The sequence below is a fragment of the Ursus maritimus genome, unplaced genomic scaffold (genome assembly GCF_017311325.1).
Source record: "Ursus maritimus isolate PB19 unplaced genomic scaffold, ASM1731132v1 scaffold_7, whole genome shotgun sequence".
NCBI lineage: Eukaryota > Metazoa > Chordata > Mammalia > Carnivora > Ursidae > Ursus > Ursus maritimus.
Window position 1 is genome coordinate 39,770,226 of NW_024426885.1, and position 25,723 is coordinate 39,795,948.

At 44.5% G+C, this 25,723-nt stretch overlaps 1 protein-coding gene across 3 annotated transcripts in view; it reads left to right on the forward strand.

The window, feature by feature from the left end:
• Positions 1-25,723, forward strand: part of VSTM4 (V-set and transmembrane domain containing 4) — a 104,892-nt gene that overhangs the window by 46,382 nt on the left and 32,787 nt on the right. For all 3 annotated transcript variants that reach the window (XM_040624422.1, XM_040624421.1, XM_040624423.1), the window contains exon 5: positions 8,552-8,585. In XM_040624422.1, coding sequence (XP_040480356.1) covers positions 8,552-8,585 — 34 coding nt within the window. The remainder of the gene's footprint in view (positions 1-8,551; positions 8,586-25,723) is intronic.

Below are 25,723 nucleotides of genomic sequence, written 5' to 3' on the forward strand. Positions count from 1 at the left end.
CTTAAAATGAAATGGTTGAATTTCTTTTACATCTAAATGTCATGAATATAATAACTACCTCTTTTTATTTAAAAAGACTCCATGAACATGCTTTAGCCGTTAGAAATTGTGTATTTTTCCTTTTTCTCCTTGAACTTTTATCTTCAATCTAGTTCCCTCAGAAATTTTATCCCACTTTAATACAATTTTTTTTGTTTACACTTCTCTATAAAAATAATGGGTATAAAAATTAAAATTAAGAATATTTAAAATTTCCTTAATCCATAAGTTTCTAGACGTTACATTTTTTTCTGTATTATTAATATTGTACAATTAATAAGATTTGGAAAATGAGTATAAAATTAATCAAAGCCCCATAGATGTTATCAATTTAATCAGTCATAAGAAGAACATTTTATTGGAAATGTATTTTTATTAAAATGAACTTTTATTTTACTTCATATACCCTTGCACAAATTTGCGTAATAATGGAATTCAGCATCTTTTCTATTCCTACTTTTTAAACTATAGAATTGATGCTGAATTCTATTACTAAGAATAGAAACGATGCTGGATTCTGTTATTAAGCAGATTCATGCAAGGGGATATGATCTGTCATTTAATACTCGATCAGCTGACGACTGGATTAGGTCATTAGTTAATCCTTGTCGAAAACAAAATATCGGAAGCCTCCCTGCTGGTGAAAGGGTTAATTGCCCAGTCATTGGTCTTTTGCTTTCTCAGCACGGGCACCAACATTCCAAATCATTTCTCAGTTGATGCCTACTGTTCTTTACCTCTGTAGTACAAGTAAGGATGGGCAAGAGGTGTGCCTCGATTTTGTGAAGAGAAACAGTGATGTGATGGGGAGAGAGGGAAAGGAATACAGCCAGAGCTCAGGCACATTCTGGGAGAATGAATTCTGAGGAAAGAACACCATGTTAGTTGAGGATCTAGAAACTGATTTCCTTAAAACTGCCCTTCCTAGGGGTGCCCACTGGTTTGCAAACCCCAGACAAATGATCACTGACTTATTTAAGCCTGGAGTAAGGACAGGAACATAGGTGTTCTGTGAATACTAGGTATGGTTTTATTATTGCTACATCTGTAAATTACTCAGCACAGAGTAGGTGCTCAGTAAACAGGACGAAGAGTTTTTGCACTAATAAGGGGTTGTGACAGGTAACCCTAAAAAGCCCTCTCTAAAGCTGAGACACTGTCATGTTGGTCTGGAACCTCCCCTGGTCACCTATATGACAGATCATTCCATGTGTAGCAGCTTGAAACAACAACGATTTTATTTGCTCACAATTCCATACATCAGCGACTTCAGCTGGGCTTAGCTGAGCATTTCTTCTGGTCTTCGCTGGAGTCGCTCCTGCAGCCGCAGCCTGCTGGTGGATCCCCTGGGGCCTGGCTGCTTTGGGACCTCAGCTGGGATGACTTGTGTCTGTTTGATGTGGTCTCATCTTCTAGTAGGCTAGCCAGGCTTCTTTACGTGGTAGCAGAAGAATTCCCTGCAATGAGAGAAGGAACAAATGAGCAAACCTCAGAGCACAGGGGCCTGTTATGTCTGTGCTTGTGACATATTGGTTATTGTTTCATTGGCCAGAGCACATCTGGCAGTCAAGCTCAGTGTGTGTGTGTGTGTGGGGGGGTTCACAGGGGTGTAGATAGATACAGGGAGGTGTGGTTCATTGGTGCCATTGATGTAATGGCACCCACCTCCGGGGCCCATGGCTTACCTTCTATTTGAAGTGAACTCAATTGTGAGCTTAGACCGGACATTTACTAGGATAACTACCTAGGTATTCTTATTTTTCCTCTGCTGCTAGAATCTGTTTTTTCTCAGTGAGACCCACTGGGGAGGATGTCTTGCTCTAAGACTGTTTTTCCAAGGGCCCCTCTGGAAGAGCATTGATCAGAGAACAAAAAGCCAGTTTACAGAGAGGAGCATCTAAGTGGAAATAGGTTGTCTCAAAAGGCTTTCTCATGACTAAGACAGAGCTTCGAAATTGGGTGACTGTTATTCCAGGACCTGCCAGGTTAGAACCCACCTCAACCCGGCTTGGGAAAAAAAAAAAAAAAAAAAGACCGCTTTGAGTTATCAAACTAGGAGGTCATGGCTGACTCAATGTAGGTGTGGAATAGTATCGAGTCACTGTGGTGTCTATGCTATGGTTCTGCTGTATTCATCCAGAGAGAAGTATGAAAGCCCCTGAAAGTGGCTTGTGCCAACATCTGGGCAACACCTGGGCACCTGTATTTCCCAGTGATTCCTGGAGCATGTATATATCTAAAGTAACATTTATTTACCATCTTCTATTTCTTTTCTTTCCTTTTTTTTTTTTTATTTTATTTTATTTTTTTTTAATGATTTTTTATTATATTATGTTAGTCACCATACAGTACATCCCCGGTTTCCGATGTAAGGCTCGATGATTCATTAGTTGTGTATAACACCCAGTGCACCATGCAATACGTGCCCTCCTTACTACCCATCACCGGTCTATCCCATTCCCCCACCCACCTCCCCTCTGTAGCCCACAGTTTGTTTCTCATAGTCCATAGTCTCTCATGTTTCATTCCCCTTCTGATTACCCCCTTTCTTTATCCCTTTCTTCCCTACAGTCATCCTAGTTCTTATGTTCCATAGATGAGAGAAATCATATGATAGTTGTCTTTCTCTGCTTGACTTATTTCACTTAGCATTATCTCCTCCAGTGCTGTCCATGTTGTAGCAAATGTTGAGAACTCGTTCTTTCTGATAGCTGAAATATTCACATGTATATATGGACCACAACTTCTTAATCCAGTCATCTGTTGAAGGGCATCTCGGCTCCTTCCACGATTTAGCTATTGTGAACATTGCTGCTATGAACATTGGGTGCATATGGCCCTTCTCTTCCTACGTCTGTATCTTTGGGGTAAATACCCAGTAGTGCAATGGCTGGATCATAGGGTAGCTCAATTTTTAACTTTTTAAGGGACCTCCACACTGTTTTCCAGAGTGGCTGTACCAACTTGCATTCCAACAACAATGTAGGAGGGATCCCCTTTCTCCACATCCTCTCCAACAATTGTTGTTTCTTGGCGTGTCTATTTTGCCATTCTAACTGGCGAAAGGGTGGTATCTCAGTGTGGTTTTGATTTGAATTTCCTTGATGGCTAATGATTTTGAACATTTTTCATGTGTCTGTTAGCCATTTGTATGTCTTCATTGGAAAAGTGTCTGTTCATATCTTCTGCCCATTTTTGATTTGTTTATTTGTTTCCGTGTATTGAGTTTGAGAAGTTCTTTGTAGATCTTGGATACCAGTCCTTTATCTGTAGTGTCATTTGCAAATATATTCTCCCATTCAGAGTGGCTGCCTCTTAGTTTTTCTGACTGTTTCCTTGGCTGTGCAGAAACTTTTTAATCTTGATGAAGTCCCATAAATTCATTTTATCTTTTGTTTCTCTTGCCTTTGGGGATGTGTCATGAAAAAGGTTGCTTTGGCCGATGTCGTAGAGGTTGTTGCCTATGTTCTCCTCTAGAATTTTGATAGATTCCTGTCTCACATTGAGGTCTTTCATCCATTTGGAGTTTATTTTTGTGTATGGTGTGAGATAGTGGTCAAGTTTCATTCTTTTGCATGTAGCTGTCCAATTTCCCAGCACCATTTATTGAAGAGACTGCTTTTTTTTCCCACCGGATGTTTTTCCTGCTTTATCAAATATTAGTTGCCCAAAGACCGAGGGTCCATTTCGGGCTCTCTATTCTTTCCATTGGTCTATGTGTCTGTTTTGTGCCAGTACCATGCTGTCTTTGTGATCACAGCTTTGTAGTACAGCTCGAATCCGGCATTGTGATGCCCCCAGCTTTGTTTTCCTTTTCACAGTTCCTTGGAGATTCGGGGCCTTTTCTGTTTCCATCAAATTTAAGGACTGTTTGTTCCAGTTCTTTGAAAAATGTCCTTGGTTTTTGATTGGGATAGCATTGAAAGTGTAGATTGCTCTGGGTAGCATGGACATTTTAACTATGTTAATTCTTCCGATCCATGAGCATGGAATATCTTTCCATCTTTTTATGTCTTCCTCAATGTCTTTCAAGAGTGATTTATAGTTTCTAGAATATAGGTCCTTTACGTCTCTGGTTAGGTTAATTCCAAGGTAACGTATGGTTTTTGGTGCTATTGTAAATGGGATGGATTCCCTAATTTCTCTTTCTTCGGTCTCGTTATTCGTGTATAGAAATGCAACTGATTTCTGAGCATTTATTTTGTATCCTGCCACGTTACTGAATTGCTCTATAACTTCTAATAATTTGGGAGTGGCTTCTTTTGGGTTTTCCATATAGAGTATCATGTCATCTGCAAAGAGAGACATTTTGACTTCTTCTTTGCCAATTTGAATACCTTTGATCCCTTTTTGTCGTCTGATTGCTGTTGCAAGGACTTCTAGTACTATGTTGAATAATAGTGGCGAGAGTGGGCATCCTTGTCGAGTTCCTGATCTTAAGGGAAAGGCTTCCAGCTTTTCTCCATTGAGAATAATATTTGCAGTAGGCTTTTCATAGATGGCTTTTATGAGATTGAGAAATGTACCTTCTATTCCTACACTCTGAAGGGTTTTAATCAGGAAAGGATGCTGTATTTTGTCAAATGCTTTTTCAGCATCGATTGAGAGGATCATATGGTTCCTGAGTCTTTTCTTGTTGATATGATGTATCACACTGATTGATTTGCGAATATTGAACCACGCTTGCATCCCAGGTATGAATCCCTTGATCGTGATGGATAATCCTTTTAATGTACTGTTGGATTCTATTAGCAAGTATCTTGTTGAGGATTTTGGCGTCCATATTCATTAGGGAAATCGGTCTGTAATTCTCCTTTTGAGGGGTCTTTGCCTGGTTTGGGGATCAAGGTAATATTGGCCTCATAGAATGAGTTTATGCTTTCCTTCTGTTTCTATTTTTTGAAATAGCTTTAGGAGAATAGGTATTATTTCTTCCTTGAATGTTTGGTAGAATTCCCCAGGAAAACCGTCCGGGCCTGGAGTTTTATTATTTGGAAGGTTGTTTATCACTGACTCAATTTCTTCATAATTAATTGGCCTGTTTAAGGAATAATTTCTTCGGTTTCAATCTTGGTAGTTTATAGGTTTCCAGGAAGGATTCCATCTCTTCCAGATTGCTTAGTTTATTGGCATATAGCTGTTGATAAAAATTTCTAATAATCCTTCCAATTTCAATGGTGCTCGTCGTGGCCTCTCCTTTTTCATTCATAATTTTAATAATCTGGGTCCTTTCTCTTTTCTTTTGGATAAGTCTTGCCAGTGGTCTGTCAATTTTATTGATTCTCTCAAAGAACCAGCTTCTAGTCCTGTTGATCTGCTCTACTGTACTTCTGGTTTCTGCTTGATTGATTTCAGCTCTAATTTTGGTCAACTGCTTCCTCGTGCGTGGATTAGGCCTGTCCCTCTGTTGCTGTTCCAGCTTCTTGAGGTGAGAATATAAAAACTGCATTTTAGATTTTTCTATTCTTTTGAGTGAGGCTTGGATGGCTATGTATTTCCCCTTAGGACTGCCTTTGCAGTATCCACTAGGTTTTGGACTGTTGTATTTTCATTCTCATTGGTCTCCATAAATTGTTTAATTTGATTTTTGATTTCCTGGTTTATCGAGTCATTCCTGAGCAGTATGGCTCTTAGTCTCCAAGTGTTTGAGTTTCTTCCAAATTTTTCCTTGTGGTTGAGTTCCAATTTCAGAGCGTTGTGGTCTGAGAATATGCAGGGGATAATTTCAATCTTTTGGTATCGGTTGAGACCTGTTTGTGTCCCAGAACATGGTCTATTCTTGAGAATGTTCCATGGGCATTAGAATAGAATGAGTATTCTTTGGTTCTGGGGTGTAGTGTTCTATATATATCTATGAGGTCCAACTTCGTCGGTATGGCATTCAAAGCCTTTGATTCTTTGCTTAGTTTTTGCCAGGGTGTTCTGTCTATTTCTGATAGTGGAGTGTTGAGGTCCTACTATTAATGTATTTTCCTTTATATGTCTCTTTATTCTGGATAAGGATTGGCTTGTGTATCTTGCTGCTCCCTGTTGGGGGCATATATATTTATAATTGTCATATCCACTTGTTGAATACTTCCCTTAAGAATAATATAGTGCCCTTCTGCGTCTCTAACTATAGTCTGTAGTTTAAAATCCAATTTATCTGATATGAGAATTGCTACCCCAGCTTTCTTTTGAGGACCATTTGCGTGAAAGATGGTACTCCATCCCCTTACTCTCAGTCTGAATGCATCTTTGGGTTTGAAATGAGTCTCTTGTAGACAGCAAATGGATGGGTCATTTCTTTTTATCCAATCTGCAACCCTGTGGCGTTTATGGGAGCATTCAAACCATTTACATTAAGACTGATTACTGATAGATATGATTTTAATGTTGCCATGTTGCCAGTAAAGTCTTTTTTTGTATTGGCTGTGATTTTCTGTTCTATATCACTCTTGGGGCCTTTTTACTTTTATAGAACCCCCCGTAATATCTCCTGTAGGGCTGGTTTCGTAGTTACAAAATTGGTTAGTGACTGGCGATTCTGAAATGTCTTTATTTCTCCATCAATTCTGAATGACAGCCTTGCTGGATAAAGGATCCTTGGCTGCATGTTTTTCTCTGAAAGAGCTTTAAATATGCTCCCCCAACCCTTTCTCTCATTCCAGGTCTGTGTGAGCAGGTCTGACGTAATTCTGATGCTTTTGCCTTGGTACGTGAGAAATTTCTTTGCCCTGGCCACTTTCAATACTGTATCCTTGCATCTAATATTTGCGAATTGCACTATGATGTGACGTGGCGTAGGTTTGTCGTGGTTGAGCTTGGGAGGGGTCCTCTCTGCTTCTTGGACACGAATGTTTGTTTCCCTTGCTAGATTAGGGGAGTTTTCAGCTTTTGTTCAAATATCTCTTCTAGACCTCTGTTTTTCTCCACCCCCTCGGGGATGCCGATGATTCTAACATTGGATCGTTTCATTGAGTCAGTAATTCCGTAACCTACATTCGTGGCGTGGATTTTTAAGACCATCTTCTATTTTCATTTTTTCCTCTATTAACCCATCCTCCAATTCACTAACCCTTTCCTCTGCTTCTGCGACCCTGGCTGTCAGAGCCTCTAGTTTTGCCTGCATTTGGCCCATAGAATTTTTAATTTCTGTCAGATTCGCTCTCATTTCTGTCCTTAGGGATTCTATATTCTCAGTAACCTTTTCGTTTATACTTTTTTCAATTCTACTCATCATTTTGACCATCGTTACTCTGAATTCCATTTCTGATAATTTGGTTACATCCATATCCATTATTTCTGTGGCAGAGGCCACAGTCTCACTGTCTTTTCTTTGCTGGGGGCTTCTCCTTCTTGTCATTCTGATGAAGAGAGGTTGTGGGGTTTCCAGAGCCCAAATTATTGACTGGGTCCCAGGCCGTGCCCCTTGTTTTATAGGGATCTTAGGGATGTGGGCTTCTTCTTTAAAGATTTTATTTATTTATTTATGTGGCAGCCAACCAGCGAGAGAGGGAACAGAAGCAGGGGAGTGGGAGAGGAAGAAGCAGGCTCCCAGCGGAGGAGCCTGATGAGGGACTCCTTTCCGGGCGCGGGATCACGCCCTAAGCCGAAGGCAGGCGCTCAATGACTGCGCCACCCAGGCGCCCGGGTTGTGGGCTTCTTGATTTTTCAGCCTGCCTTCTGGGGGAGGGGCCTGCCGCGCCGATACTCAGGCAGCCATGTTTGGGTAGAGTCTCGGCGTCCCCTGCGAGGGGGGATGGGGATGGGCACTCCCTGAGCCGGTATTTCCAGGCTTTTGTTCTCTGGCGGCTTTCCCTGGCGGTTTGCTGTGCCTCTTCTGAGAGTCAGAGCAGCAGCGGCCAAATTTCAGCCTCTGTCACAGAACAGAGGGATTGCGGCCCGTTCTCTACTGATGTTCTGGCCACTTTAACTCCGTTACTGTTGGTGCTGCTCAACCCTGCAGCGTCCCGGGATGTGCACCCCACACCCGGCGTCCCAGCCCTCACTTCCAGGGCCGGCGCGTCTCTGTCCTTTGTGTTTCTAATGCCGCCAGCCGCCAGCCGCCATCCGCCAGCCGCCCCGCGCGCGCTCCCGGATCTCCCGGTCTCAGTCTGGATCCAGTGAGCGCACCGGGATTCCGGGGTTCCGCGAGATGCCTGGTGGCGCGCGCACCCGGCTCACGGTCTCAGTCTGCTGTTTTGCGGGTGCCGACCGCGAGCCCGCCCGCTCTCCCGTGCAAGTGGCTACCGCTTCCCGGCGCCCGAACGCGGCGGCTCCCTCCCCTTCCGTTTATCTTCCGATATCTGTGCACAGTTTCATGGCTCCCCGCTTCGTACCTCAATACTCAGCGCTGGAGATGTTCATTTGTAGAGATCCAGATGCGTCTTCCTGCGTCTCAGGCTGGTTCCGTGGTTGTTTAGGCTGGTCTGGTACCTATCCAGCTCGACTCGGGGGACCGGCTGAAAACGGTGTCTCCTACTCCTCCGCCATCTTAACCTCCAATCTCCTTTTTTTTTTTTTTTTACAGCGAGACATTATTTGGTGAAATGTCCTCAGAACAGGTAAGAATATTTTCTTTCTTTTTTCAAATGAAACTCTTTGATATTTTACTTTCTATTGATATTACCAAGAAATTGGCTAAATTTGTATCTTTACCTAAGGGTCTGCATGTTAGTCTGCAGATTGGCCTAAAAATGTGTGTTCTTCATGCACTTGCATGTTTCTAGATTCCATACTCTGGTTATCACCCCTAGAGGGTCCAGAGAAAATATGGCTCATGCTGGTTCAACATGCATGCTAGAAGAGGCTTGTTTCCCCTGTTTAGGAAGAAGCTAGCAGCTAGACTGAACCACTTTGATGCCTTCTGACCACAAATCCTCCTAATTCCCTTCCACCAGGGCCTGCTTGCCCTATGCCCTGCTTGGCAGAATGTGGCCATTAGAAATATATGTGCTGAGATGCTAGCCTTCTAGCTGGTGGAACACACCTCACAGGTGGCATAACAGTTAAAGGAGATATTGCAGACTCACAGCATTTAGAAATTTGAGACTTCTGGTTCAGACACAATGGCATAGGTCAGTTTCTCCCTGCTCTTCCCTGCTAAGCACAGCCATAAACCCTGAAAATAATGTCAGAAACAACCAAAGGAGGACTCTGAAAGGTGGTAAGAAGAAAATGATGAAAGCCAAAGACAGAGAAAAAAATCTTAAAAGCAACCAGAGAGAAATAATGCATTACCTACAGGGAACACAAATTTGAATGACAGTGCATTTTTCATCTGAATCGGAGGAAGGCAGAAAGAAGTGGCCTCGTTTTCTTTTTTTAAAGATTTTATTTATTTATTTTAGAGAGAGAGTGGAAGAGAGAGAGAGCACATGAGCAGAGAGGGCAGGTGGAGGGGAAGAGGGAGAGAGAGAATCACAAGAAGACTCCTCACTAAGCATGGAGCCTGATGCAGGGCTTGATCTCATGACCCTGAGATCATGACCTGAGCTGAAATTAATAGTTGGACACTTAACTGACTGAGCCACCCAGGCAGCCCAAGAAGTGGCACACTTTCAAATATTGAGAGTGAAGAGCTGTCAACTACAAATTCTATATCCAGCAAAACTGTCCTTTACGAATAAAGGGGAAATAAAGACATTCTCAGATGAAGGGAAACTGAAAGAATTTGTCACTATCAGGCCTACTTTAAAAGAAAGCTAAAATAAATTCTTGAAATAGAAGAAAAAAACTTGATACATTAGGAAGGAGGAAGGAACAGTAGAGCAGAAATATGGGTACATAAGTAAGCTATTCTTTTCCTCCTGAGTTTTAAAAATAATATTTTATAATTGAAACCAAAATTATAAAACCCTCTGATACTCAAGAAGAGCATTAAAATATTTAAAAGTGGGGAATGCAAAGTTACCTAAATAGAAGTGAGGTTTTTACACTTCACTTAAAGTGATAGAAATTTGGTAACTCACACATTTATTTATCATGCTCAAAGCAATCATTAAAGTGATTATGAAAAACATGCACTCAAAACAGTATAGAAAAATAAAGATAGAATCCTAAAATATGGTCCAGTAACGTAAAGGAACAGAGGAATGAAAACCACAGGAAATAAACAGAAAACAGATAATAAAATAGCAGACTTAATTACTAACATACTGTTTATCTTAAACAGTTGAAAACTTAAAACAGTTTCAATATATCAGCTAAATGATAGAGATTGACAGAGTGGATTTAAAAAAAAAAAAAACACAACCCACCTATATTCTCTTTACAAGACACTCACTTCAAACCCAGTGACTTAGGTAGGCTGAAATAGAAGGATGGAAAAAGTCACAGCGCATGAGCAATACCAAAACAAATCAGGAGTGGTATGCTAGTAATACGATAAAATGGACTTCAGAGCAGAGAAACTTACTAGAAACAAAGAGGGACATTAGATAATGATGAGAGGATCAATCCACCAGGAAGGCAAAGACCCTAAATATGTATACCCCAAACAGGAGAATTATAAGTACGTAAAGCAAAAGCCAAAAGAGCTGAAAGAAGAAATGGATAAATCCCCAATACAGTTGGCAGCTCCAACAACCCCTCTCAGCAACCAGGAGACCTTCTAGACGGAAATTAGCAAGGGTATTGAAGATCTAAACACCACCATCAACTGACAGGACCAAATTGATACATATTGAGCTCTCGGACCACCAACAGCAGAACACTTGTATTTCCAGCCCCCGCAGAATATTCGCCGTAAGATCTGGTCTATCTTAGATCAAATGTTGGGCTTTAAAACAAACCTCAACAAATTTGAAGCAATGGAAATCACACAAACACGTGGAAATGAAACAACACACTTTAAAAATAATACGTGGATCAAAGAGGAAGTCTCAAAGGAAATAAAAAGATACAGAGAATTGACCAAAAATGAAAATAAACAGAAAAAAACATGTGGGCTGCATCTAAAGCAGTGCTGAGGGGGAGAGACATGGTGTTAAATGCTTACATTAGAGGTTTAGGAAAGCCCTCAAATCAATAATCTGAAGTCTCACCTCGGGATATTAGGAAAAGAGCAAACTAGACCCAAAGCAGACAGAAGGAACGAAATGATAAAGATCAAAGCAGAAACTGATGAAAATAGCAAGACAACAGAAAAATCAATGGATCAAAAATCTGATTCTTAGGAGACTGCTGGGAGAAAATGGGAAAGTGTACCCAGGATGCCTTTGCTTCATTTCTTATGACTGTATGTAAATCTACAATTATCTTCATAAAAACTTCAGTTAAATGTGAATTCGGATGGCTCTGGGGGACACTGTTTGCAGCCCCAACAGTCCCTATACCCGATTGCTTTGTGTTACTTCTGCTGAGTTTGGGATCCAGAGAAACCCTGTTACTAAAATCAAACTGCAAACTTCTTTTATTGAGAGTTTACTGTCTACCACGCTGTTGTCTAAGAGTCGTCTAGCCGTGAAGCGAAGAGACAGAAGTCCCCGCTTTGTGGAACTTACGAGGCAGTGAGTGCAAATGCATGTGTCCCTGGGAGAGATGTCTGACCAAGTAAGGAGATCAGCAAGTCCTCTCCCCCAAAAAGCACCTATAAAATTGAACAAAATCAACAAAAATAACCATTTTAGCACTCTGGAAAGACCAAAGGTATATACTAAACTCAGAGGCTTTTATACTTGAAAAACTGCTGAGCTGCTGCTGGCAACAGTGGGATTTGGTGGCGTTTTGGCCTCCGGTTGCTCTGACACTCTTCCTTCCTGCAGGGAGTGCTGTGAGGACCACCAGATGCTCTGTTGTTAGAAGGGGGCTCATGTGACTTGGAGCAGTGGGCAGTGCTCACGTTCAGCAGCGGTATCAGTGGTGGTGACCTGCTTAAGGGGATTGAGCAGGGAGGCCCAACAGCTCTGTTAGCCTGAGCTTTTGGTCACAGTTGGGGCAAGTGTATTTCTAGCTGAGGCAACACACCTATGTGGTGGGGAATGGAGAGCACCCAAAGGAAGAGAATATACCGTGCAAATAGTAACAAGAGAGATGGTAGCTAAATTAATATCAGATAAGATAGGATTTAAGACAAGAAATATGACTAGAGACCAAGAAGGAAATTACAAATTGTGAAGGATCAACACACCAGGAAGATATAACAATTATAAATGTATATGGGCCTAACAACAGAGCCTCAGCATACATGAAGAAAAACAGAAAATTAAAAGATGAAGTTGGTGATTCTAGAATAATAGCTGGAGATTGCAATGGGCCACTCTCAGTAATTGATAGAATACCTAGACAGAAAATCAACAAGGGCACAGAAGATCAATAATTTTGACTTGACATAGAATACTCTACCCAGTGACCACATGCCATACTTGTCAAGTGCACTGGGACTATCCTCCAGGACAGACCATATAGTTAGGCCACGAAACAAATCTGAATAAGTTTAAAGATTTTATGTATGTAAGAAATCATACAAAGTTTATTCTCTGAGCAATAGAATTAAATAGAAATTAATGACAGAAAGAAATCTGGGAGATTCCCAAACGTTTTGAAATTTAAAACAACACAGTTCTAAATAATACAAAGAAAACATTACAAGAGAAATTAGAAAATGTTTTGAATTAAATAGAAGTGGAAACAAAACACATCAAAACTTGAAAGATGTTGCTAACGCAGTGCTTAAAAAACTTACGGCTCGAAATGCCCATATTAGACAAGAGGGAGGATCTCAGATCAATAACCTAGGCTTTCAGCATAAGTAACTAGAGAAAGAAGAGCAAGTGATATCCACAGTAAGCAGAAGAAAGGATATAATAAAGATTAGAACAGAAATCGATGACATGGAGAACACACACACACGCACACACAGAAAAATCAATAAAACCAAAGTTGGTTCTTTGAAAAGATCAATAGAATTGACAAATCTTAAGTTAGACTATACATGAAAATAAAAAAGAGAAAAAGCCAATTACCAAATCAGGAGGCAAAAATGAAATCACTGGGGCACGTGGGTGGCTCAGTTGATTAAGCATTTGGCTCTTTGTCTCAGCTCAGGTCTTGATCTCAGGGTCATGAGTTCAAGCCCTGTGTTGGGCTCCATGCTGGGTGTGGAGCCTACTTAAAAGTAAAAAAAAAAAAAAGGTAATTACTACAGACTCTTTAAAAGTTAAAAGGATTATAGGAAAATATCATGAACACATTGATTCTAACAAATTAGACAACATAGATAAAATGGAAAAATTCCTAGAAAGGCACAAATCACCAAAATTGATTTAAAAAGAAAGCTATAAAGTGAATAAATCTATAATAGGTCAAGAAATTGAATTGTTAGCTAAAATCTCTCCAACCAGGAAAAGCCCAGGCCCCCATTACTTTACTGGTGAAATATATCAAGAATTAAAGGGGAAAATAACACCAGTCCTTCACAAATTATTTCAAAAAATTTGAGAAGCGTGGTCTTTTCAACAAATAATGCTGGGATAAAATACATAAAGAACTCTTAACAACTCAATACTAAGATGACAAATAATACAATTAGAAGTAGACAAAAAAGATTTCAATAGTTATGTCCCTAAAGAAGATATACAAATGGCCAAAAGTTCATGAAAATATGTTTGTTAGTCATTAAGAGGTGCAAATAAAACCACAACATGATGTCACTATATACCCACAACTGTGATGATAAAAAGACAATGTCAGGTGTTGGTGGGGATGTGGAGAAACTGGAACGCTGTTTGTTGCGGGGTGGGGGATGTAAAATTGTGTAGCCTCTTTGGAAATCCATTTGGTAGTTTCTTAAAACATTAAACATAAACTTACCATATGACCCAGAAAAATCTGCCTAAGAGAAATGAAAGCATATGTCCACGCAAAGACATACATACTGTTGTTCACAGCTGCTTTGTTCCTAATAACTAGAAGCTGGAAACAAACTAAATATAGCCAACAACTGGTGAATGGATAAACACCGTTTAGTAATCCACTCAATAAAATACAATTTGCTAATAAAAAGGAACACACTGCTGGTACGTGCCACACATGGATGAACTCAGAAACACTATGCTAAGTGAACTAAACCAGATGCAGAAAATCACATGTGGTATGACAGCATCCATTTGGAATGTCCGGAAAAGGTAAATTTATAGGAACAGAAAATAGAGCTGAGGATGGGAGCAGGAATTAACTATAAGTGGGCAAGAGGGAACTTTTTGGGGTAATAGAAATGTCCAAAAGTATATTGTAGTGATGTTCGCACCACTTCATAGATCTGCCAAAAATTATTGAATTGTATACTTAGGCTAATGAATTTTATGGTGACTCAATTATCTCTCCATAAAGGTACTTGTTTCTTGTTAAAAGCATGTGCTCCATGGGGCCCTCAGGACCGGCCTTTTGGATGTGGGCGGGAGGTTATGGATGGGGGGCTCAGAGGCTGTGAGGGGCCAGCCTGCCAGTGCTTCACAGGATTTGCTTGCTGTGGTCTCCTGTCTGGCTTTCACTGTTAGCCAGCAGTGCCAGGCATGTGGGCTCCTAAGTCTTACCCGTGGGTTGCCCCTAGTCTGAGCTGGTGCTAAGGCTGGAGCACAGGAGGGTGTTACCCCAGCCTGGTGGGCAGGGGAGTTTGGTCTTCCCCAGACCCGGGATACCTCCCAGACATCAGAGATGACTGCAGAGGCCCACTCCGATGCCACCCCTCTCCCAGCTGGTGCTTTCGGCGAGTCTGTTTGAGTGCCCGAGTCAAGCTGTCTCCATGCGCATGTCTGTTGTGGGGGCCTCCCACAGATCGACCTCTGGAAAGCTTGCCTTTACTCCACTGCACCCCAGGACCATGCAGAGGAGCCGTTCGTCTTCCTGCTCAGAACCTCAGGCCGTTTGACTGCTTGCAGCCCAGATCCTCTGCCTCACTAGTGAACTGGTCAGTCCTTCAGACTGGTTCCGGCCGGCACTGTTCTTTGTGGCCCAGGGAGTTCCTCCTGTCCCTGTGGTGCTGGGGGCTCCCAGACCCCAGCTCCATCTGTGCTATGGCAGTGGGCGGCTGGGCCCCTAGAGTCTCAAGCTATTATCAGCATAAATGTTCTTCTCTGTCCTCTGACCACTTCCTCCTAAGGGAGAATGGGCAGAGAGCGCAGGGCCAGGGCAAGAGGCCAGGAACGGAAACCCTCAGGCAGGGGAGGGCCCCCCAGGATGAGGCTGTGCTGGGGCTGAGGCTGTGGTCACAAAGAGAAAGCCTGCCAAGTGACTGGGGCAGAACCTGGAGACCCTAGGGGTTTCAATGACTTGTTGCGAGAAGCTCATACAGAAGGGAAACGAGTCTCGTCTTGAATGGGTGTCGCTCCCAAAGTCGGAAGTTGCCATCTCCTGGGAAGGGTGGTGCTGACTTTGGGGCTGGGAGGCTGTTCCTTTCCCATGGCTAAGTGCTCTTCTGGAGCGAAAGGCCGGGCCAGAGGGAGCTCTCAAGGCTCTGCAAGATTTTAAATGCGCTTTCCCCAGGGAAGGCAGCTCCTGAGAGTAGCTCAATGGATAAGCACAAAACCACTCCCAAAGGTCCCAGAAAGTCAGATTTGAAAATGAAGCGCCACCAGTTGCATAGAGATACGGTGTGTCCCCACACCATGACGTCTTCTTCCACGGGTCCAGATGCCTTCTTTCCGTAGGTCAAGTTCAGGAAAGTTGCCAAGAAGATGGACACGGACACCAAAAAGGCAGTTCTTAGTCAATAGATTTCCTGACCTGTTGCTTAACTTCTTCTTATGGGGTTGAGATAATAAAGTATTTGCAAACAGGAGAAATTGAAATGGACAGTATGTTCCCTGTGCCAACAGCAGTTACGGGACCGAAGTAATCCAAGCTTTCTTCATGGGTTCTGGCACGTACGCTTTCTCACGGATAAGTAGGGGCACGGACTATTTATATGTTGGATAAATTACAGACACAGGGTTACTGTGGTTTATGAGCTTCCTTTTTTTCTGAACCATCAGAGATTTTTTTCTGAACCATCAGAGATTTTTTTTTTTAAAACATACCCCTACGGTATAGGATTTAATGAATAATTGGCTTGTTCAGGATCTTAGCATGAAGGCAGGAATGATTTCAGAGAGAATTGTGAACATATCAGCTCTAAGCTTAGATATGTGACTACTTGGTACATTTTCATAATATTGCAGAGTGGTAGTATTACAAAATTTGTTTCTTCTGTGAAAGGTAATGTGCTGTGATGTTTAGAGTTTCTGGGGCCAGGCTGCCTCGGTTCAAATCTGCACTCTGCCACTATCTGCTGTGTGCCTTCGGCTAGTTTTTCTACGTCTTCGATGAGATGGGGACAAAGATAGCCCAGCGCTTGGTGGTGTTGGGAGGATTGAAAGAGTCTGTATAAAGTGCTTCCAATGGTCCTTGTAAATGGTGAGCTCTATGCAAGTGGTTCTATTATTATTCAGTCATACTTATGAGTGATTCTGCTATATAGAACTTCTTGTGAGCTTGTAAGGCTTGACGGGCAAGGATGAGATAATATGCAGCCCATGCCCTTGAGGTCCGTGTTGAATGGGAGAACTAGAGATGTAAAACCGTGACAGTGCCCATGTGATACCCACAAAGTTGATGCAGGCACCTAGAGGGGGCGCCGCCAACCCCGTCTTCTGGGCCGGTGGGTGGTAGGGAAAGCTTCCTGGAGATGAAATTTGGGCCAAGTATTGAAGGCGGGGTAAGAGTGTTCCAGAAGAGGGTTGGGGGAGGGCAGCGCACAGAAGTGGGGAGAAAGGGGTACACTGGATGGGAGGCTGGGGGCTTGGAGGCACGTGGTCCACAGGAGTGAGGTGCCCTGGGGATTCAGGGCAGAGCACCAGGAAGAAGAGGCTGGAGTGGGTGGCATGGCCAGAAGCCAGGGATGGGCACAGGGCTAAGCATTGCCACATACTTCTTCATTGAATTCATTCACACAATGAATCTCCTTCATTCCTCACCATAACCCCATGAGTGGGTGCTGGGTTGTCCCATTCTACAGATGAAAACTGATGCACAAAGAGTGTGGGATGGTGGTGAGGTCTTTGCTGGGTGGAGGTGGAGCAGCGAGGGAGGCCAGCCCAGGCCAGCTGGCTCCAGGGCTGATGCTCTGGCCCCGGGCATGCTGGGAAGCTCAGACTTGCTCGTGAGGGCTGCAGTGCTGGTGTTCGCACAGACGAACGAGGAGGAGACTCGACAGGAAGCCAGGACAGTGGAAGGAGAAGAGGGAAGGGTATAGGCACAGACGCTGGCCACGGCTGCAGCTGCCCTCCACCCCCCTGACTTTGAAAGGTCATTGTGCTCTGGTCACAGGCATCAATTTGCAAATGCTCCAGGCTTTGTTATTGTCGTTTTGTTGGTTTTAGCCCACATACTTGCTAAACGCCTTCCGCTCTGGCCATGTTCACCCGAGCTGGAAGGTGGTGCGCGCAGGGGTAGTGGATGCGGGCGTTGTGTCTCCTGGCCCCTGTCCTGCATCCCTGACATCCGTGCTGGGCCTCTCATCCTCACCGCCCCCCCCCACCTCAGCTCTCAGGCCCAGTGTCCTTCCGTAGCCCCCAGGCAGAGGCAGGCATGACAAGGGCCGGCCTGTGAGATGAGCTTGGTTGTTATTCCTCGCGTAATGTAAAGAACATTCCACCTGGAGCGTTCACCCGGCAGCTTGGTGACCTTGGGCCACTTGGCTTCTCTGGGAATTTTTCACCCTCCACAAAATGGGTGCAAGTCTGCCTTTGTCCCTTTCGCTCAGGGTCGCTGTGAGGATTCGATGGGCTCTCAGCCGCTGTGGGCTAATTCCTCGTAATTACTCACCGGATGCCCCTGCACCCCCGCTTCTGAACACTTTATGGGATTTATTTCTAATCCTCATAAAACCCTGCAAGGCACAAATTAGTCTCCCCAGACTAAGAACAGGAATAAAACTGCCAACTGCTAGATAAATAGCTAGCCCTCTGTACTATTTACGAACCTTTTGATTCCAGGTGACAGGAAGGCTAGCACAGATGCTCTTACCCAGGAAGGGGCTTGGCCGGCCCATGTCACTAGGGGTGCTGCAGCAGGTGGGCCTCAGGGCAGCTCTATCTAGGAGACACAGTGTTACCAGGGTGGTGGCTTCCATCCCCAGCCTGTCTCTGGGCAGTGCTGCCTCAAGGGTTGGCATCTGCTCAGGCCAGGCTGGCTCCCCTTGGGAAGAGAAACGTGGTGGCAGGTGCATTCCCTTCTGGCCTAATGAAGGAGTTCGTCTCGCTTCCTGACAGCAAACACAGTCACCCCCCAGTGTTAGGGGACCAGCCTGAACCAAGCACGGTAACCAGAGGGTGGCTGGGGTCAATCCCACCCAAACACGTACCCTCAACCCTAGGGGCACAGGCGATAGAGGCGGGGTGCACATCCCCCGCGACCTCTCTCTGCCGTTATTCCTACGACCCAAGACGAGAACACTGCGTGGAACCACCAAATATTAACTAAGTGCCTCCCGGTCTTAGCAGTCTGTATTCAGAGACTGCAGATTCGCAAACAACTCAGTGGCCTGGCAGAGCCTCTGCTCAGACTTCACAAAGCTGGCAGGGACTGCAGACGACGGGCTTCAACACAGAGGCCCCAGCAGAACCTCTCGGGTTGTGTAAACCATTTATGATAAAAGGCCATGGAGGCTGTGGACAAGGAGACGCCTTGGCAACTCGCTCACAAAGAAGCAGCTTTGCTCTGATGCTGCTTGCAATGTGCACGCCAAGACGTCGCAGGACGGAAGCAGCAGCGGGTAATGCACCGTGACCGCCAAGGGTCTGCCGGGCTCTGCTAGGGGCACTGCTTCTGGCCCCGGTCGCAGAGAACTGTCATGTCTGGCTCCCTATTCAAGGACTCTGAGAGGAGATTCCATAGTACTGATGATAATAATACTGGTGAGATAATAGAAGGTGAGACCCATTACATGCTCGTTGCATACCAGACACGGTTCTGTGTTCTTGGCATGTATCACTCATTTATGGAAGTCATTTCAAGGGAGTCGCGTGAGTGGGTGTCACCCTTCGTCCATCTTGAGAGGGGAGTTCTACAACTTTGAGGCAGCTCCTGGCATGTGGTTTCCATTAACCTTGAGTAGTCCAGTGGCCGGGGAAGCCCACGGAGCACGTCCCGAAGCCTAGAGCGAGATGTCGGGAAATTTGCCCTATTGCATGAGTCATTGGCCTTTCTCCGTGGCAGCCAAGCTGGGGGTGGGGGGGCTGTAATCACACTTCTCCCCACGGCTTATTGAGATATAATTGACCATAACTGGTAATGACAGTGAGTTGCCACCGTAGTTGTTGAGACCGTGTTCCTCCTTTAAGATTCCACACTTGACGTTGCAGGGTACAGGGTTACGGGGCGATCAGTGTGCTGCAGGAGATCTTGGACAAGGGAGCCCAGAGCTGTTTGGCAAGGAGCTCATGGTCCTCTGAGGACCCGTATCAGGCATCATCAGTGTCAAAACTGAGCTATGTGGGCAGGAGGAAAGGAAGCACATGGACATTTCTGCCGATGAAATAGGCAACTAAAGCAATGATTTGGAAAGACAGCATGGAGCTAGAAGGGCTTGGCGGGACATGGCTCCAAGAAGCAGGCCTGGGGGGATGCCGGCAGGACCAGAACCAGCGCGTCTTCCTCAACCCCGTTCCCGAAGGGCTTTCTGGGCTGGGTTCGTTTGGCCGACAGACAACACTTGGCATCCTGGCCATCCCAATTCAAACAGCAACAAATCCCTTTGCAGCATGTGACAGACAGCTGTGTGCCCAGGGACGAGGGTGCCTGCTCATTCGATGAGAAACAGGATCAAACAGACCTCAAGGAAGCATTTTGATTCATAGTTCCTGTGTTGAGGCTCAAAGATTGCTCTGGACCAAAGGAAACACTTGGCATCTGGGGGGCGAGGGTTGGATGGACTAAAGCCCCCCAGCGTGAATGGTTAGCCGCACCTCTAGTATTATCCCAGAGAGCGGCGGGTATGAGGACGGTCACTGATGGTTGGGTGAGGACCCCTATGCCACAGGCACTGGGGTTCAGTATGAGGGTGCTTTGATCTCACATTTAGTTATGGAGGCAAGATGTGGCTGGGTCTACGAGTGTTCGTCTTAATTATGTTCTTTGGGGGGATCAGCTCCGTTTGTACTGTTTTATTGTTTTTTTCTACTCCCGAACACTTCGCTATAGAGTAGAGGCACCGAATTTCCACATGGCGGCCTTCCTCCTCCCACCTCCATTTTGACAGCTGACATCACTTATTCCAGATAATTCCAGGTACAAGAACATGGTCCCCTCCTCCTCTGCCCAATCTTGGGCCCGGCTGGCCCTTGGTCTTGGACACCAGCCACAGCTCCTGCCTCCAAGTGCCCAGCACTCAGGTTGGCCCCTCTTCCTCCCACCCAGGCAGGGCTCTAGCAGCTGTAACAGACCCAAATTTAGTACAGACTTACATGCAGTGGAATGCTGATCTCGCCTTTCAGTACCTTCTCTTTAGGGAGCTGGTTAAAGCCCAGAGCAGCCATTGTGGATCTGGCTTGATTTACCCTCTTCCTGTCCTAGTTTTCTTATTCTCTGTTGTCTGGGCTGGACCCAGAGTCCTTGCTTCAGGGCCAAGGAGACAGGCCAACCTGGATCAGATCCCACGTCTCCTGCCTGGACCTCTCTGAGGCTTCATTTTTCCATCTGGGAGGGTCCGAGATTATGGATATCACACACTTTTCACGGTGCCTTGCATAGGAGAGAGGCAAGTGCAGCTCTTACTAACTTCAGTTTGGCAAAATATAGTTGCTTGCAGTGTGTTCAGTCTAGCAAAATCCAGGTTGCCTGCTTCATCTGGTGTGTTGGAGTAGCTGTCCATTGCCCAGGGGGGCAGCCTCGTCCACCTCCTTACCCGCCGGCTGTGTGCTGTGCTGGTTCTTAGAAAACACCGCTGTCTCTGTGGTAATAGGAGAGCATGCTGTACCATCTTGGGAGGAAAGATTTTCTGATCAAAGTTTAAGTTGTAACTTGTAGCCCTCCCCTCAGGGCCAAGACACGGTGCCAGGAGATACCCACGTGGCAACCTTGTTCTCTGTGGGGCATGCCATGAAACCTTCCACGCTGCTCCCCCACACCCGAGACTGGGGTCCGTGCTACTGAGCCACTTCCTGCGCCGTCTAATTTAGGCTATGCTAGCCAGTCTGAGCCTCATTATAACCCTGTGTTTACAGATTGGGGAATGAGGCCCAGGAAGCGAGTGACTTGCCCAGGGTCACCCCTCCAGTCAGAGTGGAACCTGATTTCGTGCAGACCCGATCCCCTTGTCCAGTGCCCATTCACTGGATCCGACCTCCATGTGCCACAGAGCAGAGGTGCCCAGCTCTTGTGGGAGGGGGACGCCGTGAGGGGTGGTCCGGCCAGAACCTTATACCTGTCACACACGCGTGCCAGCCACGTGGCCCTGGTTGGAGCCAGAAAGACAGCCCCGTTTTCCAGAAATAACACTGCTTTCCAGTCACACAGCTCTCTCATTTAGATGGACTTTCCGGCCCGTTCTCTAACTTTTTGGGTTTGACTGGCTCCAGCAACGCTTGCTCCCTTGTGTCGGAGACAAAACGCAGTCCTGTTCCAATCTAAGATATAGACTAACTTCCTGGGAAGGGAATTATAATGCGGAGTTTCTTTGTCAAGAATTTCCGCCAGTCTTGCTGGCTCAATGGGAGACATAATATTCTGCGAGCAAAATCATCGGTCATGTCATGGGGCTGACTCATTGTATATGAATTCTCATTGTTGAAGTACGAATTAGAGCTAAAGTTAGTGTAGTGCAGTTTTGCTGTTTTGAAGGAACACGGTGATGACAGAGCAAGTCTTTTTTAACTTACTGAAAGCCCTGGGCCTGCGAGCACGCATTTATACAAATGATGTCCCAAAACTTTCATTTCCTATTAAAGAGCTAAAGGACCGAGTCCAAGAAGAGAGAAGGGGAAGGGGAAATCTTTGATTCTGCACGGCGTGAGCTGCACCTGGGGAGGGCGCTCCAAACTCAGAGGCAACAGACACAAAGAAAACACCGAATGATTTTAGCAAAAGAAACAAATCACCGCGCATTTAACAAGAAGCCATAATTCAAAGGGAATGGGGGGAAATGTCTGCAATAAATATGTCAGACCGATGTGAAAGGTGCACGCTAATCTATAAGAGAAACTCGGGACTCTAATAAATGATAGCAGATGTCCATACATCATTCGTAAAAGGGGAAACACAACTAGACACATGCTGGAAATGCTCATTCTCACTGGAAGTCAGAGAAATGCACGTAAAAGGGAGATCACGGTTTTATTCATTAAGCGAGTAATTTTTTTAAGCCAATAATTGTGGTGGTAAGGAGACTGAAAACAGAAATACCCTCGTCCATTGACTGAGTGGCTGTGAGGCAGTACGAACTTGTTGGACATCGTTTTGACAGTGGGAATTAAATACCCTTTAAAATGGTCCTCCTCCATGAACTAGTAACCCCAGCTCTAAGATTCTCACCTAAAACAAAAGTCTCAGAGTGGAAAGCCATGATGCATAAATACATTTATGGAAATATTACTCGTGTATCAAGTATTATTACTTAGATGTCAGAGAATGGTTGAGAAAACTGTGGCATAGCTTCTCGGCAGAGTAGTATGAGCATGTAACAATATGGAAAATAGAGATTAGGTAAAAAGGGTGTGAAATTATATTACGTTACAACCAAAAAAAAAATACAATGAATAAAAATCAAGGAAGAGTTTCAAGTTAATGTCCACACAAAAGCTTGGACATGGATGTTTGTGGCGGTGTTTTTCATAATGGCCCAAGCTTGGAAGCAGCCAACATATTGCACAGTAGGGGATGCGTAAACGAGCCGTGGTTCGTCCAGACAGAGGAATATCATTCAGGGCTGAAAAGACATGAGCTATCAAGCCATGAAAACACTTGGAGGAAACTTTAAATGCCTATCACTAAGAGAAAGAAGCCATTCTGAAAAGGCGACCCGGTGTATGATTGCACCTGTATAAGATTCCAGAGAAGGCAAAACTCTGGAGACAGTGTATAGATCATGGTTGCCAGGGGTTGGGGGGCAGGATGGATGAATAGGGGGAGCTCAGAGTGTTTTGGGGGGTTCAGCTATTCGGCGTGATCGTACAACGGTGGATACATTGTGTATTTGTCCAAAGCCATGGAACTCCCCCAACTCCCCCTCATGTCAGTTATGGACTTTGGGTGCCAATGACGTCCTGATATAGGTTCATCAGTCATAACAAACGTCCCACAATGGCGGGGGATGTTGATGATGGGGGAGGCTGCGCATGTGCAGGGGACATGGGGGGGCATATAAAAAAATCTCTGTACCTTTTACTCCATTTTGCTGTGAAACTAAAACTTCTCTAAAATAAATGAAGCCCATTAAAAAAATTAGACAAGAAAGAGGAAGAAGACTGGAAATATCTAAGAAGGCTGTGTTTTGGTTAGGAGAGACATTTATTTTCCTTTTTCTCCATGCCTGTAATTACCATTTGAAAACATGAACATGCATTAATTTAAAATGGAAAGAAAAAAATAAACACTTCAAGAGTTGAAAGCTGTGAGATGAAGCTGTTCGTGCAGTTGTGTATTTAAGCAATTCTGAGAGGTTTTGATCCCTTGTTTCTTCTTAGTGGTCAGCGTTTTGTAAACGCACATTCCTTTGGGCTCTTTGTGAGTTTACACAATTGACCCTGTACTCTAAACCTATGGCCCGTTGGAGTTTCAGTTCCTAGTAAAAATAAGCCGTCTTTGGGGAATCTCAGCGTGATCTGTATTCTTGGAATTTTTCCCACAATGCGTGAGGCAGTCTTTGTTCATTTAAAAAACCCCAGGACTCTGTTAGAATAGCTTACCTTCTCTTAAATGGATGCAGACATTTATTTGTGTTTAATTTACTGTTTTGCAATGATTCTGTTTTTCAATGGTTATACAATCACATGGTTTAATAATTAAAATTAAAAAGTTTAACAATTGGACTGCCTGGGTGGCTCAGTCAGTTAAGCATCTGCCTTCGGCTCAGTTCATGATCCCAGGGGCCTGGGATGGAGTCCCACGTGGGGCTCCCTGCTCAGTGGAGAGCCGGCTTCTCCCTCTGCCTGCTCTGCCTGCAGCTCCCCCTGCTTGTGCTCTCTCTCTCTCTTTCTGTCAAATAAATAAAATCTTAAAAAAAAAAAGTTAAATAATTGACTAAAAATCGATATAGTGATAATTCTGCCTGCCTGGTCTCCCATCTGTTTAGTTCCTCAGCACCCCCATTCTAAGGAACCATTATTTTATTTTATTTTTTAAATTTTATTCATTCATTCATTCATTCATTCATTCATTCATTATTTGAGAGAGAGAGAGAGAGAGAGGGTGAATAGGGGGAGGGGCAGAGGGAGAGGCAGAGAATCCCAAGCAGACTCTGTGCTGAGTGTAGAGCCAGACATGGGGCTCCATCTCATGACCTGAGATCATGACCTGAGCTGAAACCAAGAGTTGGACACTTAACTGACTGAGCCACCCAGGTGCCCCTGGAACCACTATTTAAAAATTCGTGTGGCTGCTTCCAGAGTTTTTTTATGCTTGTATATGCAAACACTAATATATATTTTTATTTTTCTCTATTTTTACACAAAAAGGGCACATTTTGTACATTGTCCAACATCCAGCTTTTCCACTCAGCAATGTATCTTTCAGCATAAATAGCTTCTTACTCCTTTTTGCGGCTACAGAGAACCCCGCATGTGTATTTGTGGACTCACCATCATTTCCTTAACCAGTCCCCTGCTGAGGGACAGTTGGGTTCTTTCTTATCCCTTGCTGTCAGCAACTGCACCGTGAGGACGAATCTTACAGATACATTTCATACACGTGCAAGGATATCCACAGAATAACTTCCCGGAAGTGAAATTGCCGGGTCAGAGTGTATGTCTCTATAGTTCTGATTGCCAAGCTAGTCTGATTGCCAAGCTAGTCTCCTTTGGGAAGGGTTTACACTCATACCAGCCGTACTTCTGAGTGCCTGATTCTCTACATCCTTGGTAAAAAAGTGCTTTACATCCGATGTGATTATTGTCATTCGGGTATGTGGAGAAAGGAAGTGCAGTCTGTTTTAATCTGGCTTCCTTTCGTGAGGGAGCCTTAGCATGTTTTCATAGGTAAGAGCCTTCCTCTCGTGCGATAACTGTTTACTGCCCCCCTTCATTTTGATCGTTAGGCAGTAGTCATAGTTCTATGGATTACTAGAAATTCTTTTTGCATTAGGCAGACAGCCTCTCTTGGTAACTGTACCTAGCTGGCTGGAACGAGTGTCTCAGGACAAGAGGCTCTGAAAGGGGCCTTTGCTGGAGCCACTACGACGCATTTGAGATAAGAGTGATAGCCATTCAAGGAAGCGTGTGGACTCCATCCCGCACGCAGCATCAAGGTTTCCCATCAAGCCAGTCTGTGTGTGTAAGTTTTGTCACTTAACGCCTTCGCGTCTTGGTTTTCTTACCTGCAATATAAGGCTTACCAGTATCATCATTCTGGGTGACAGATAGAAAGAACCTGACAGCTCAGCGAGGACACAGGCCCAGATAACTGAAACCACCCACAGCCCTCCTGAGGTGAAGCCACTTCCCGTCCACTAAGAGTAAAGGTACAGCAGGAGAAGAAAGCAGGACCAGTCATGGGGGCCCCTGGAGATGTCCGG